Below are 15903 nucleotides of genomic sequence, written 5' to 3'. Positions count from 1 at the left end.
GTGAAAAATATTCCCTGATGAAAATGTCTCATTTGCATGTGTAATTAATGTCAGATACTGTCACGACTATTCACAGTAATGGTCTTTCATTATACAAACATCTCACTGTGCCACTGCCATCTGTAAAAGTGGCTAATAGTTTCTATCATTATTTGACATGAATGTCCACTGACATTTATTTCTGCAAATATACCGCAATGTCTGATAACATTAGCTAGCGAGCGAGTTTAATTGACAGACAACCAAACACATTCCAACAGCTGAAGACAGTCGAGAGTTCCAGACCAAATTTACCATCTCATCTGACACACACAGGCTTGCACAGTCAGGCAGACAGTCAGACAGACGGGGCTCCACTGACTCATGCTGGACACAACCTTACGTTGGTCTAGGCTATCTTTTGAAAAACACGTTACAGACTAGATACATTTCTCAAATACAAGCAGTAAACAGTATGAAAAGCTACCATTTGAACTCAACCAAATCCATAAACGGCCAAGATTAAGATTAGTAAAATACGCTGGGTAAAGCCATCTACAGACAGCAGCTTTCAAACCAGCGAAAAAGGCTAGCTAGCTAACTAGCTAGCATGCTACGAAAGCTAGCTGTCAAAGTTCCTCTGTTTTCAGTACTGGAACCAAGCAAGCTGTCAAGTTCAAGAGTTATGGCTATGGTGAGATAGCAAATGTTTTACGACCAAGCCTAAATAGATAATAGGCCACATTAACACAAACTGTTAGCTAAAATAAGCGAGCTGACGACTACAGAAGCTACGAATATGTCCCCATATGCCCCGTGTCCGTCCCAGCAAGGCGAACTGTCAAGGCCTGAGCAGTGAACTAAATCCCCAGAACTTCAGTGCTGCCCACTTCCCCATGAAAGTCGTCCATTTCATGGGCCTCGGTTCAACTTCCATTCCCATGTTCAAAGCTAGCTAATGTAAGAGCTCACACTTACAGTTATATTGGGTATGGCAGGTCGTTGTCTTAGTCCAGATCTGTTTTTAGATAGTTGCCCCCTCCCCTTCCACCTCTTCTTCCAGACGAAAGTCCCTTAGGTGAGTAGGCTATGCTCTTGGCGTTTGCCCTAGCAAGGTAAGACCCGTTGTACCCACACCGGTGTGCCCGTTGCGTCCCTCTTCGGGTTCTTCGCGTTTCCCCGTTCGCCTTTCTCTCGATATGCCCGACTACAGCTGTGCGTTTCGTTAAAGAATCTTTTTGGTGAATTGAATGTAATGAATTACTGATATGACTCACATGTTTGAATCATCATCTCACGATGTAGTTTTCAGATCATTGCCGTTGGCATCGTACCAGTTTATGGGAGCAGCTCAAGTCACAACATTGAAAACATCCCAGACCACAGCGTGACATCACACTTTCAACACCTGAACTGCCACCCTGTCTAGTGTCAATCAATCGATGTCTCATCACTACTTTCTCTCAGTCTTTTAATGTTTGATGAGGCCGTAAAAAAAGAAGAAAAAAAAGCTTTTTGCAGTTTTAGTTTAGAATGTGATTAAGTTTGAATATGATTCATAGTGTTATTATTAGAATATATTTTAAAACTAATTAGCAATTATATACATGTATCATTTGTTTACATTCATTCAGCTCCTATTTACCTAGATTAAGTGGAATGTGTATATTCTTTGCACATTTATGTTTACAGTGTGTGGCAGAGCAGCCTAGCAGCCTAGAATTATTAATTTGAAACATTTGCATATGAACCAATGTAACCCTTTTAACAGCATTGATTGAGGTGCTGAGTGGCAGTTGAATAGCAGAGGAACAGGCAGCTCTCTGCAAGCCATGCTGTATGGGGTGCACCAAAAGAAGTGAGTCGAGATTTAAATCAAAGATTCGATTTAGTGAGGAGATTCGATTCACCAAAGAATTTTCAAAGCACCACATCCGGGACTTCAACCACACCAAAACGGCCGGAACTACTTTCAGCATAAAACGAGAGGATACCAGCAACCACAGAAACTAGTCCCATGTTGTCATCTCGATAAATAATGAAATGGGTGTTTAAAAAATGTCTCTGTCAAAAGAAAAATGTGTGTTGCCGCTGACATTGATACAACTTATTTAACACCAAACAATAATGCTACTACATTATTTAATTAATCTTAATCTTCAAAAAAGTAATAATAATAATTGAATAGTTACCATAGTAATAGTTATAATTACAGTAAACGTAATACTAAAATACATTTATTTAAACATGCTTTATTTTCCTTTTCCATCTCACTGCATTTTGCAAGATCCAGTTTTACCTTTGCATGTCTTTTGAGTACTGCCTCCATGCCACTAGGCGGCGACATCCAACTATAAAGCTTTTGGTATTTATAAAATAGTCGGAGAAAAAGTAAGACACAGGAAGATATGTTTCAGTGAAAGGGGATTTAACGTTTTCTGAAACTCAGGGACAGCTGGCTGTTACCTGGTGGGTGGCGATTGTTCTTGCTCCGATTAAACCTGAAGGTCAAATAGGCCTACGGCTGTGAGGGGTCAGTTAGTTTAGGCAATACCCTGCGTCCAAAACTCAGGCTACTGAAACATCAGCTGGTGAACTTGACAAGCTCGCCTACCTGAAGCCTTGCATAACCTCTCCGAAGTAAGAAACACGGTGCTTTTAGAAGTTCATTAAGAATTTGTACACTTATTAGTATTGTTTTGTAGACATAGATTTAGTGGACCATACACATTATATTAAACATACGGTAAACCTATGGCAGAAGTGGAGTCCCACCCAGTCTTCTAGCACCATGATCCCTTGCCATTTTCAAAGAGACAACTACAGTTGTCATTTTTTTACACGTCTTACCAGACACCCTGGAAATCTACGAATGTAGGCTATTTAATGGAGGGCTCTAGTGAGCTGTTACTTAAAATATTTCCCTTCAAGAACGTCAGGGTAAGCAGAGTAAACAAACTGCCACTCGCATTAACTCATGACCTCTCTTAAGAATGTATCAGTTTGCCTCTATCCACTTTCACCCAGTTTCAAAGCAGTGGACTGTAATGATGTACATTTCAACATGCCTGCTGTGTGTGTCCTATTTAGTCATTCATTGTCCCATGTCTCAACTGCGTCACTAGGTATGGCAGACCCCACAACCCCAAATGCAGAAGGGAAGCTGGCAGTCGAGTTTGCTGTTCCCTCCCATGTGGAGGAGGTCAAAGGGCAGATGGGTGCGTTTGCTGCGCAGCACGGGGCGGCGGGGCGGCGGGTGGTACTGATCACCTCGGGGGGCACCAAGGTTCCCCTGGAGTCTCGCACAGTTCGTTTCCTGGACAACTTCAGCAGCGGTCGGCGTGGGGCCTCGTCCGCAGAGTACTTCCTGGACTCTGGCTACGCTGTGATCTTCTTGCACAGACACCGCTCCCTGTATCCCTACACACGCCTCTACGCAGGAGTCAACCTGCTGGACTCCCTGCAGTTAGAGAGCGGCTCTGACTCGGGTGGGCAGGTGACGGTCGACCAGCAGGCTCTCCCCAATATCGCCAAAGTCTTGAAGCGCTACCAGGCAGTGAAGGAGGCAGGGCTTCTTCTGCCCATCGAGTTCAGCACTCTGTCTGAGTACCTGCACCTCCTCAAAGCTGCTGCTCAGGCTCTCAGTACCATAGGTACCACCACCAAGGGCAGCATGGGTCAGGTTATATGAGGGTGCAGTGTCATGTGTTGTGGGAGTTAAGCATGTGCTCTTTGTTTGTTTGTAGGCTCCAAGGCCATGTTTTATTTGGCTGCAGCCGTGTCCGACTTCTACATCCCAGCGTCGGAGATGCCGGAACATAAGATCCAGTCTTCCAATGGGCCTCTCCAGGTGAGGAACCCCTTCACGTGCTGCGGAGGGTTACACGTGCCCTCCCCTGCTGTTCGTCAGTGCCTATTCACACACTGTTTTCGCCATTCTGTTTTCAATAGTATAGAGCAGTCCTCAGTTGCTTCCCCTCCCTGACTCCGCATTCTAACCCTAACCAAGCACAACCCTTACAACATGGGAAACTAAATCCAGTGGCCAATGTATGAATCAAGTTTACTCAAATGTAGTGAGGAATGGCCATCTTAACACAGTATCTCTCCCAATAGATCAGTATGAAGATGGTGCCCAAAATGCTGTCTCCTCTGGTGAAGGACTGGGCTCCACAGGCATTTGTGACTTCCTTTAAACTGGAGACGGACCCGTCCATCCTGCTGGACCGGGCTAGACGGGCCCTGGACCTCTACCGGCACCAGGCTGTGGTGGCCAATGTTCTGGACACCAGGCGGGGCTACGTGGTGGTGGTGACCCAGGACACCCAGGCCGAGCTGGTGCTGTCTGATGAAGACGTGAGCCAGGAGGTGGAGATCGAGGAGATGATCGTCAGCAACTTGACCACAGCACACGGCCGGTTCATCAACCAGAAAGGTTGATGGGTTTCTTTTCATACTGAGAATGCCCCCTTACATTTTGTCTGGAGGGACTGTAAAGTTTAATCTCAAATGGTTGTGTGGTGGGAGAGGGTGATTGGACTGTTGTAGCCACATTTTAGTAATGTAAAATATTTACCAATGACATCAAGCAAAAATGCAGTGTAGTATGACGAACCAAGCCTTAACTAAGACTCCATCAACACAGACACGAGCTGGGACGATGAAGAAAACGTAAGAATGTAAAGGCTCAGTGGCTTGCTAGTGTAGTACGGTTCATTTGTCTGCGTTCATGCATGTGGGTTTAGGGGGAAATTCTACAATGATCATGTAACAACCCATAGAAAAGATTCCTGGCTTGTAATGATAACTCAGTGTTTGCCAAGTGCTGATTTGAATTGATACATATAGACCTCCAGTCCCAGCCAATCATTAAGCATCTTGAGTTTTATTAAAAAGTGACATGGATACTTTGACCTGTCCAAAGCAGTGTCTGTGAAAGATACAATCTTAATAGTACTGAACCTACCACACCATAATCCTCAACTATAAATATCCACTTTGGTTGCTACAGTTGTTAAAAGACAGCTTCTAAGCGACACCAGTCCTTGGTAACATACAGTCAGGAATGTACCGTCCATTAGAAGGGCTTGGCTACTTGAGTTTGATACTTTTCTTAACTCCAGCACGAATACCAGACAACTCTCCGCTGTATCTGTGCTCCTCCCGACGGACTTCACGGACCTGGAAAAAGAAAATGTGTTTGATTAAGGTTTCCGTTGCAAGGATTGGAACTCCCAGCAATCCATTTAGTATTTATTATATGGTGCAGGTTCTCCACTCGGCGGTCGATCGGTGCAATGATGTAGTATCCTGTTTTCAGGCTTGGTACAAACCTGTCCCTTTCTGCGGATCTTGGCTCTCCTGAACTTCTCTCTGTGTTTGACTCTGGGATTGCGGTCGATCTTTCTCCTCTTTGGCGTAAGCCCTTTGTTCTTAGCCATCTGTGGAATTGGTAGATGACACAATCAGACTAATGGTTCCAGATGGGATAATACTCTTGACACGGCACACATGAGACAAATCTGATGCGCTGAAGAGAAATATAGTGCACAGATCACAATAATGTATTAAGAGAAAGTCCTTGTTCCGTTAGCGCAAGTTATCGTGGTAACACACCGGTTGTATTATGGAAATGTCAGCTGCGTGAATAAATGAATGCTGTACATGAGCAACCCTGCCATTAAATATATATGATTACCAATAAATGACAGATGCCGCCTTCATTCTTGTGTATGAAACCCCTCGTCACAGACACCTCACCTGATAGGTAATTCCTCTTTTTGCATCTGCATCTGCCTCCACCTCTTCTTCACCTTCCTCCAATCTGCAATGAGAAAACAGAGGGAGGGGGAGGGACTTAATCTCAAACTCCTCCTCAAGCTGCAGCTGCGACCAGCAGTCACAGCTGGTCGGTCCTCAACAACTGCGTACGTGGTCGCAGCATATCGCAAATGTGCCCTTTTCCCTGTTTTCTTTCTCCTGGCCTTGTTTTGAGCGGGAGAACAAAACACAGGGAATCAACGGAGCCAGGGGTCCGGCATCACCTGTGGATGAATGATAAACACGCTCCGCTCACCTCTCCTCCACCTGCTGGTCCTTGCCCTTCCTCTTGAGCTTCAGCTTCAGCTCCACCCCTCTGTAGAAGAGCAGCGCCGCCTCTTCATCCAGGTCAGAGTCCGATTCCTCTGACGCCTCGGGGCCAGCCTCTTCAGGCACCTGCCAAACGTCAACACAAGACACACACGCAGTCAGGGCTAACGTGCCCATGGGGAGTAACACGTCGATTTGTTTATGTAATGGGTTATGTAATTACTTTTCCCATACCCAGATATGCCATACTCACTGGCTTACTGCGTCGTCACTCTAGACCGGCTCACCGTGCCTGTTACAGTTCCTACCTTGGTCTGCTCTGTGTCCTTGCCGCTCGTTGGTTTTCTAGCAGGCTTCTCCTTCTGGTGTCTAGCCAGCAGCAGGCGGAGCTGGGGAGCCAGGCGGGCGTCAGCAGCGCCCAGATCGTTGATCAGCTGGAGGAGGTCGGACAAAAAAACACCCCTAGGTCACTACCACAGCAGGACGGATAGCCCAAACGCTTGTTGGTAACTGGGCTTGAGGAGGACAGCGGGAGTCGCGGCTCCAGACCTGGATCACATATTCAGAGCGGTGCATGACCTGGAAGCGAAGGTGGACTCACGTTTCTGTACGTCACCAATCTCTCAATCACCGGGTGGTTGTGTGCAGGAATTCTCTTTGCTTTCAGGACCAGGTAGAAACTGATGTTTGTGCAGTAACTGAGGAGAGGAAAGGAAAAGTCAATTTTTAAGTCAACAATCCAGACTGATGAGAAGGTCTACACACTATGCTTGTCTTAGGATTCAACCTTACTTTAAATAGAGCTGCTGCTTGGTCTTGATGTAGTTGGCACCCTTTAAGAGAAGATAACAATGAGTTCAAAATAAATGAGCTGCTACAGAGAGTCAATTTTGGAGAATAGTTGATTTAGCGGGCAGAATGGAAGCTGAGTGCAATGGAGAGGGTCCCACCTTTCCTGCTGGGATGTGTCCATCTTTGACCATCTCCAGGAGAGGCTGCAGTTCCTCCTTCAACTCTGATAACTGCAACACACACACATACACAGCACATTTACATGCTGAGTGGCCCTGTCCCAAGTGAAACTCTTGACCTTTCCCTGAAGCAGTAGCAGAACTCTAAGGGGATGCGTGGAACTGTGCCCATTCACCAGATGAATCCACTCAGCTCTCCACGTACTTCAGATGATTGTCACAATCACATAGGTTACTTTTTCGAGTACTCCAACATTTCCCAATAGTTACATCAGGAGTTCATGAGCTATTCTGCCTCATTTGGAGTTGTTTTACCTTAGCTTTGAAATCCTGGATGAGTTCCAAAAATTCGGGTGATTCCTTCTTCAGCAGTTTCATCTTCTCCTTCTGGGACATCTGCTTCAGGTCTTTCACAATCCTCTCCTTGTCCACACTCTGCTCCAACTCCTTCTCCTCCACAGCAAACTCCTACACAACCACGCAAAACATAGTAGCCAAAGGATTCCAGGGCCAATATCGTTTGCCTTGTGCAAAAACACTGTCTTGCAGGAGACAGCCCAACTAGGCTACAATTACAGTAAACGGTGAATACCTGAAGGAGGTTCAGGTCATAGTCCTCCTCACTGAGGTTGGCAGCCAAACGTTTCTGAATGTTCTTTGCTTCTTCCTCCTCCTCCGCATCTTCAGCCTCCACCTGCTCCTGAGTCTTCCCCTCTACCGTGACACAAATGTGGTTATATCTTAAGCACAGCCCCGAAGAAAAGCATCTTCCAAGTAAGGTTGCATTTGTGCAATAGCCTGTTGTGATCTGTGAGTTATTATCATATACCGCTGACATAGTACTACTTACTGGCAGCCACATAGTCAGAGTCATAGAACATCTTCTTCCTGTTTCCCCAGGCCTGTTCGTTTGGGAGATCTAGGTCAGAGAAGACACATGCCCACATGCTAGGTCAATGTGGGACATCCACAACATCAAAAGACACCGAATTACTGACAGACAGTTTGTTTACCATCATGCTTCTTTCCCTCGAGATCACTCTCCATATCATCCTCTTCCTCTTGTTCCTCCTCCTCAGACTCAGAGATGTCCAGGGCCATCACTTCCTCCTACAGGAAGAAAAGTCAAACCCAATATTTGTTGATATTAAGAGAGTCTTGGTTCCCTCTCTCTCTGGGATGGAAAATCACAGGGTTTTTATGAGACTGTACATCCGATTGTAGAGTCAAGTCAACATAGGGAATATAGTGTGACTCACCTCTTCGTCAATGTTATCCTCGTCGCTGTCCATCTTTACCCCACGTGCCAGGAGTTTCTGCAACACACAAGCGTCCCATCTTTTACTAAAAGCCATGCCTCGTTTAGACCTACTGGCGCAGATAACTAATGGTGCCTCGATAAGAAGAATTCTGAAAAGGAGAGTGTGTACGCAGACTTACTGATATTTTCTCATCGTGGAACTCATCAATCTTGTCTTTTGTGTACTTGGATGATTTCTGGTGAGAAAAAGAGAAGCGGTTTTATTCCAATCTGATTCAACGTGACGACTACATTTATCACAGCTGCCAAATAAGCGACAGTCGAATGAGGCAGAGTGATGCAAGCATTGTAATGTAGGCTAGATACCTTGTCTGGGACAGGCATAGCCTTGTATGCTTCAGGGTCATCTTCATCATACTGCTCCGTCTTTTGGGGCAATTTAAATCGTTTTGTTCTATGTAGCATAGAGGAGAAAGTCACAATTTAGCTATAAGATAACAAAACATCTGGAACTTCAGGTTACAGTACTACAGCTAGTTGACAACATTGTTAGCTACCTATACCACCAGCAATTACTGATACATGAATGTACTCACCTTTGAGCACGAACCATCTTGATGGCGGTTGTGTGATAGCAGTTGTTTATTGAGTAAAATAACCACTAAGATAAAGTTCGCTAAATGTATTTGTAACAACTGTCTTTAGCCGTGAGTCTCGCTAGCTTCATTTGGCGTCACAGCCCACACACGTGTAACATGGTAGTCTTCTTCTAGGTTCTAGATTCCGTAGCCAGAAAAAGTACTTGCTTCCATCTAGTGGCTGATATGAAAATAGCATAATGTCTCTTAAATTCTGATGTGATTATATTTGTTTAATTAACAGTAGGCAACTCCAATAAGCACATTGCATTTTTTTTATTGATAAAAAAAGTGTGTTGTACATAGAGCCTGTTATCACACAAGCAGGAGTTAATCTCCCCTTTTAGAGGGAGTCCTGCTTACTAAACCAACATATTTTCCATACACAATTTTCTGGGGAAAAGTCACAAAAGTAATGTTTTGGCTTGTCAGTAAAGCAACGTAGCTGACAGGATTAGCTCTTTAGCTATACTAGACTATTACATTACAGTATATGATATTCAAAATCCAATTGAAAATATAAATGGAATTTTAAAGAGATTGCAAAGCCCTTTGTCACAATAAATCACACTGTAAATACTTCACCACAGACTTATAACACACGTGGGATTGATCAGTAGATATTTTCCTATCTTTTAAAAAACTTTTAAGAATCTTCACTCACACATAAAACAGACTTCATGTTTTTTTTTTTTATGGTCAACTTCAGCAGAGGTAGTAGAAACCTTTTATTACTCAGCAATACAAGGTGCAGTGAGAACAGTACAGTCAAAGCACATCCAGCAGATGGGGCTGTATTCTGTGGAGCCTGTCCTCCAGCAGCTGCCGTGGTCTGCCACATTCTCTCCACTGACTCCACATCTGAGAGGGGTTAAGGTCCTGGCGTCACTTGGTCTCCTCCCTCCCTCGGTCCCTGTCAGTTTGTGGCCTTCTCCAGTCCATCTGCAGTCCAAAGCTGCTGCTCCGAGGTCTGGAGGGGGGCAGGAACGTCTTGGGTTGTCGAAGCATCACAGCTTTGAGGTCATCGTTCCTCTTCTTCATCAGGGCGAGGGCTGGGGTCACTCGGAAAGGATCAAAGTACTGCCGCAAAGAGAGAAAGATATCAGTGACATTAGTGGGCCAGGAAGATACGCAGTCGCACCCACACACGCAAAGACACAGAGAAACCCTCTTGCTTACATTGGCTTGTAATTTTGGTGCTGTGGGGTCCCTCTGCAGACTTGTGTCAGTGTTCTCCGATCGCAGATCCATCATGGAGCGGCTGAGCTCTGACACCGTGCTCTTGGACACCCTGGTCATGAGCCCTGAGGAGCTCTGTCGAGGCTGCAGTCTTCTCATGATGTCACTTAGAGAGCTGAAGCTTTCACGCTGAGGCACCCTCAGTATCAGAGGCTTCTGGAAGAGGGAAGGACAGACAATAGTGACAATCTCCTCATGCTTCCCATCGATCAGGCACTTTAGGAAGATCCCAAATGCACTTGTGAAGACTTAATGTGGAGTGTTGGACAAGTGGAAGAAATGTCCAACCAGCCAATAACAGGGTAAATAAAGCTACTGTTGAGTACAATTTCTCTCACCTGCATTCCAAAAGGCTCTTTTCACACCCTAATTTGATTATGTGACTAATTTACATGTATTGGTTTAACTTATTCAACTGAAACCAAATGGTTCTAAATATACATAATACATTTGTAACAATTTGATTAAAGTGGGAATGAGTTCAATCAGTTAGGTGGGAATTCCTCACATCATCATCGGACAACAATTGAGTTTGATTGTGCCTAACAGTGAACAACATCACATGATAGGCAAACCTGAGCTCTGTTTACATTTACATTTAGTAATTTAGCCGACGCTCTTATCCAGAGCGACTTACAGTGAGTACAGGGACATTCCCCCGGGGCAAGTATGGTGAAGTGCCTTGCCCAAGGACACAACACAATTTTCTGACTCCCTCCTGTTTTAACATTGACAGTCTGCACACATTCATAAAACATGGTTCTCACCGTAGTCGAGGATGGACTGTCCGCCCATGAGCTCGATTCTGATAGGCCTTGAGCTGTTTTTGACTCCTCCTCCAAAATGCCCTGTCTCCTGTTTGGTTGATGCCATCTCTGATGGGAGGAGAGGACCGGGGTCTCTTGTCTGGAGCTCACGTCTGTGTTGTCATGACGAGGCTGAGCTGGACGCTCCTCCCCTGACTCACAGCTCCTCTGCCAGGACAGCTGTCTGGAGTAGCTTGTGTCTGTCTGAACCCTTAAAGCAGAGAAAGCTAATCATTTGGAACAAACCCTAAAGTATATTCAAATCAAATGTATTTGCCTAGCCCTTTTACGAGGGCTTCAGTATGCACCAGACAGTGGTAGACAGTATATGTTTCATATTGTTTTGTCTTTTATCTTAGATAACTAACAGCTCTATTATTGACATTTGTCAATATGAAGTTCTCACGTTTTGCTTGGCACTGTACAAGCACCTTGTCTATGACCCATGAGAAGTAGGGAATAATATGCTGAAAGTTCAGGGAGTAGAACTATACTTAGGAATGGGTTGCTGAACACAATGCTAGTTTCCTCAAGGATCACAATGACTCTTGCTTAGAGACTTGTTGCTCTTGTTGGTTAGTGGTAGCTGATTTAAACTGTTGTATTCTATTTTAGTTAATCTTATATTTTTATTTTATTTTACTGTTGATTGTTTTTCTACAGGTAAACTTGCACTTACAGATTCATGTTGTTTAAATTGTACCTTGCTTAACTACATATTCTTATGGTTTTTCCCTTTGGCACTTATTTTTTGGTTGTTCACAATGTGTGCTTGTTTTGGGGCTATCTCGTTGTTATTATCAGTGACCTATGAACTTTGTGAAGCTTTCTCTTGGAAGTCGCTTTGGATAAAAGCGTCTGCTAAATGAATAAATGTAAATGTTAATGTAAAGTACATTTAAAGTTAAATGTGACCACAGCGGTATGATCATTGTCATTTATAGTGTCCATTTACCTGTGTTGGAACTCCTTCTTAGTGAAGGTCTGAAAGTCTGTCTCAGAGCGCCTGGTGTTCCTGTCAGATAAGCAGACACCAGAAGCAGTTACCACAAACGATATGGTGGAGAGAGGAGCAACTCATTCTACAGTTCAGAATGTTGTAAACGCTTACGTGATGAAATAAAATAACATGTGCTTCTGACATACTAACTTTAAACTTTGCAGATTGTCTTGTTGATTCCTCTTCCCAAAGTTGGGATTGAAACATGTTCTAGAACATAGGAAGAAGGAGAATTGGAGTATGTTTGCATTCCAATGCACAATACACAGAAACTGATTCTGTCTCATGGGATTCAACTATTCAACCCATGAGAGTGATAAGGCAGAGAGTTTTTGTCCTACTTTTTCAGCATAAAGTTTGCACTAGTTTCATTGAGTCAATCTTTACCTTATCCTTGACAAAAGAACTGAAACACCTACTGGCGTGACCTCTCTACCTCTGAAGGTATAGAACATTAGTTTTATGAAGCTTCCCGTCGTTCTACATACCTCTCCTCCTCCAGAAATGTTGTTTCGTGGCGATTAGACTCTTGCACTAACAACGTCTTTCTCTCATGTGGACTGAACAGCAGTGGTTCCTCTGCGGTCATGGACGGACCGTGCAGATTGACACGGGATTCGCGCATGTGTCTCTGAATGACCCCCATGGCCTCCCAGTCCAGTGGGGAGGTTGTGGGCAGGCTGGGTTCGGGGGTTGAGAGGGGCTCCATGGGGACGTGGCTTGACTGGCCCAGATCAGACCTCTCTGAGTGGTGAGGAGGAAGAGAGGTCTATTGTTACTTCTCTGTCTAACCAATATGTTGTGACAGTCAAGCAGTCTCATAGGATATATTTAGTGATCATTAAAAGCCCAAAGACTTGTCATAACTACACTGTGTGGACCGCAGCTGCTTTCATCCGTGTCACCTGAGTGGAATGTAACGTCCATGGGGTGCTTGGCAACCTTCCAGCTGTCTGGGATGGGGAGAGAGGCAGCGAAGAGGATCCGGAACTCCTGGTCAAAGGACTCAACCACTTGACCACTCAGAACAGTCACCAGCTGACGATGCAGGTGGGCGTCACTCCAGGTCAGACTAGAGGCCACAGATACAGAGACACAGATAGGATGTTTGAATGGAATTAAAAACCAATTCTGGGATTTTGTTTGATGGATGGCAGACACGTTGTTTCTAAGTGTAGTATATCCTATGGATCGTCGATTCGTCTAGTACGAATACTAGCTAGGAATCGTCTCTCCGCTCGACAGGATTAAATAACATTGGGGCTCCAATCCAGCCCTCTGATCTGGGATCAGGAATGTGTAGCACACAGATCTCCCTGATGGACCGATTGGTGTCCTTTACCTATAGCTTCCTTGTACCACCGTCTCCAGATCCACCAGGAGGAAGTTGTTTTTCATCTCCCCCACCACCATCTTCCCCTCCCGCGTGCAGTAGGTCTTTCCTCCCAGCACGCGCACCTGGATGTTCTACACAGGGAATGGAGGGTGAAACTCTGTCCTTTCTTTGATGTGAAGATTCATTGTTCGATTTCAACCACAAATCTGTTGTCTCTCTTTCTATATCTGCCTCTCACACAAACACACACACACACACGTACACAAATATCACATTGAATGTTGAACAACCTGTTCAGCTACCATGTTAAAAGTGTTGCTTCATTCTGGTCACATTCCTAACCATGGTAGCATGCTCAAACTATTCTTGCCGACTGATACATATGTCCGTCTAGGTGTGTCTCTTGAAGACACTTTGTATTTCCTTGAAGAATGACATGGCCAATGCATATTATAAAAAGCTCTCAGCACTATGTGTCCTTGCGGTCTACAATCAACATACAGCATGACAATCACTTTGCCCATCCAATTGTATGTAATAAACAGACTATTAGACAGTAGGCTGATGACATGGATCCTCACGGGATTTGTCAGCCTGTGGGGTGAGAAGTTCTCCTGGATGGACCTCTGGTTCAGGATGAGGTAAACCGGAACTCCCCGAGAGGCCTGGCAGTGCAAGTCACCAATCACAGCATTGTCTGACAGTCTGTCTGTCACTATGGCAATCACCTGAGGAGCGAACAGCTTCAGAATTTAAACATGACGGACAGAAAGAGGATCATTTCACCCTGAACAAGTACAATCATATTTGTAAACCATTATCGTTCCTTACAAACTAAATCAAACAGAACAACAAGGTCATCCAAAGACAGCAAACAACACAGTCACTTCTCTTGTCTGGATTCAGCCGTACCTTGGTGGCTCCTTGCAGCAGCCTCCTGATGACCTCCCTGATGTTGGGCTGGCCCTCGGCCGGGGGGTTGGTGTGGACTGTGGCACTATCCACTCCCACCCAGGACATCCTCTCGGGCCAGCCCAACACCAGACAGGGGGCCGGGGTGTCAGAGTGGGTGGGGAAGTAGCAGCCAGAAAAGCCCTGGAGCCCCGAGCCCTCCTCCCCTTCCTCCTCGTCCTCCTTCTCCTCCCCGTTCTCCAGCTGTATCTGGCTGATGTGGTAGTTCTTGGCCCAGCCGCTGATCTGATTAACCTCCTCTGGGGAGAGGAAGGGGGCCAGACTCTCCTGGCCCAGCCTGGTGTAGAAGGCTGCAGGCCCCGAGCTCAGCAGGGTCTCCAGGGCGTATCGCTCCTGCTCACAGTGGAGAAACTCTGGACTGGACTCAGACATGGGCAGGAACACCACATTTTCATTCAAACTCTGCTCATGGGAGTTAGACATGGCTGGAGCTTAAGAAGTCTGTCTGTCCAGACGTCTGTCTGTCTGTCTGTCTGACTGACTTCCAGTCCGTTTGGTTGAATGAGAAGTTGACCGTCTAGCTGTTTTTCTGGCTGGTTGGCGGGCTGGATGCCCCTGGCAAGTCTTCTCTATTGAGCTCAGGGGAAGTTCCACCACCCACCTACCAGTTGCATGTAGACCACACAGCCGTTTGCCACTTCATGAAAACATTTACACTGGTGTTCTGTCATCTGTGGCGGCTGTCAAAGGTTCCATCAGTAAATTCCGAATGTGTTCAATTGAGAGATATCCAGTCAAACATCAAGCTGTTCTTTGCCTTGGATCTCATGGAAATACAGGGTCTAGATCCATCAGATTGATTCATTTTCAGTTTGCGGTTTAGTCCGTCTGTGAAATAAACAGTATTCATGGTGCCGAATTACTTTCAGAGTTCCCAGCCTTTCTCAAACAAGTTTCAAGTCCCATGTTGACATAAGCCCACAAATAGCTGAGTTAAGAGCTTTAGAATAGTCTCTTTACCGCTTTTTACAAAACTATTTGACTGTAGTAGACAGAGACTACATGAAAGAAAAATACAACTCACCTCAGCTGTCAGACTTCATACTCTTGTATGTGGCAGATAGTTTCACCTTTGAGTGAAAACATCTCTCGCCTTTCCCCTCCCTTTTTTTTTTTACCAATGCCCTCCTCTTTACCCTCCTCTTTTCTTCATTTTGATTTCTGGTTCAGAGAGCTCTGCTGCTGACAGGTCCTGTCAGTCCGTCAGAGCTGAATGCGTCCAGGACTCTGTGGTCACCAGAGCCATTCAGCCTCTGCGTATTGTGATGCGTTCAAGGCGTTCCCCAGTGTAACATTTCTGTCTTCACCGTGCCCATTATCTGGCTATGAAAGGGCTCTCCTCCTCTGACTCCTGAGACTGCTCTGCTCCGACCGGTCTGGCCTGATCTGCCAGCCGCAGCAGTGGAGTAGGAAGCTGACTGGCTGGCTGATAAGTGCTTCCTGTCCCAGTACAACCCTGCTGTGACCCATTGACAGCCTCTCCCCAGACCATGAGTGGCTGTTCTTAACCTGTGTCTTTCTCCCTGATATGTCAATCTCCCCCTGTCCACTCCTCCAGCAAAGATTTAAACACCTCTCTGAGAGCCATTGCCTATGGCTGTGGAGGGCTCA

At 45.4% G+C, this 15903-nt stretch overlaps 4 protein-coding genes across 5 annotated transcripts in view; 1 reads left to right on the top strand and 3 right to left on the bottom strand.

The window, feature by feature from the left end:
* foxj3 (forkhead box J3) overlaps positions 1–1050 on the bottom strand; it is a 47444-nt gene extending 46394 nt beyond the window's left edge. Inside the window, exon 1 of the mRNA XM_047026650.1 lies at positions 958–1050. The gene's annotated coding sequence lies outside the window, so the exon portion shown is untranslated. The remainder of the gene's footprint in view (positions 1–957) is intronic.
* Positions 1051–2358: 1308 nt separating this feature from the next.
* On the top strand, positions 2359–4892 carry ppcs (phosphopantothenoylcysteine synthetase). Of its 2 annotated transcripts, none has more exons than XM_047026167.1 (4): positions 2359–2619; positions 3105–3632; positions 3726–3829; positions 4096–4892. In XM_047026167.1, exons 2-4 carry the CDS (start codon positions 3107–3109, stop codon positions 4417–4419), a joined length of 954 nt encoding a protein of 317 aa, XP_046882123.1. In that variant the 5' UTR covers positions 2359–2619; positions 3105–3106; the 3' UTR covers positions 4420–4892. The 2 variants fall into 2 exon arrangements, with proteins under 2 accessions (XP_046882123.1, XP_046882124.1); XM_047026168.1 differs by having other exon boundaries at positions 2365–2448.
* Positions 4893–5070: 178 nt separating this feature from the next.
* On the bottom strand, positions 5071–9063 carry utp3 (UTP3 small subunit processome component). Its single transcript, XM_047026116.1, has 16 exons — positions 8898–9063; positions 8668–8755; positions 8481–8537; positions 8300–8356; positions 8054–8150; positions 7891–7959; positions 7633–7754; positions 7356–7508; positions 7020–7091; positions 6862–6902; positions 6671–6767; positions 6378–6503; positions 6056–6195; positions 5740–5803; positions 5313–5420; positions 5071–5160 (listed from the first exon to the last, which is right to left on the bottom strand). The coding sequence occupies exons 1-16, from the start codon at positions 8912–8914 to the stop codon at positions 5071–5073; spliced, it is 1398 nt and encodes a 465-aa protein (XP_046882072.1). The 5' UTR covers positions 8915–9063.
* A 149-nt stretch (positions 9064–9212) lies between these two features.
* fam83e (family with sequence similarity 83 member E) lies at positions 9213–15640 on the bottom strand. The gene is made up of 11 exons (XM_047026070.1): positions 15317–15640; positions 14233–15120; positions 13902–14048; positions 13327–13451; positions 12890–13056; positions 12473–12728; positions 12135–12194; positions 11940–11999; positions 10946–11195; positions 10119–10334; positions 9213–10019 (listed from the first exon to the last, which is right to left on the bottom strand). Exons 2-11 carry the CDS (start codon positions 14713–14715, stop codon positions 9825–9827), a joined length of 1959 nt encoding a protein of 652 aa, XP_046882026.1. The 5' UTR covers positions 14716–15120; positions 15317–15640; the 3' UTR covers positions 9213–9824.
* Between the last annotated feature and the right edge of the window lie 263 nt (positions 15641–15903).

This window comes from Hypomesus transpacificus, chromosome 9 (genome assembly GCF_021917145.1).
Source record: "Hypomesus transpacificus isolate Combined female chromosome 9, fHypTra1, whole genome shotgun sequence".
Lineage (NCBI taxonomy): Eukaryota > Metazoa > Chordata > Actinopteri > Osmeriformes > Osmeridae > Hypomesus > Hypomesus transpacificus.
The sequence above is the reverse complement of the archived record's forward strand: the minus strand, read 5'-3'. Positions and strand labels throughout refer to the sequence as shown.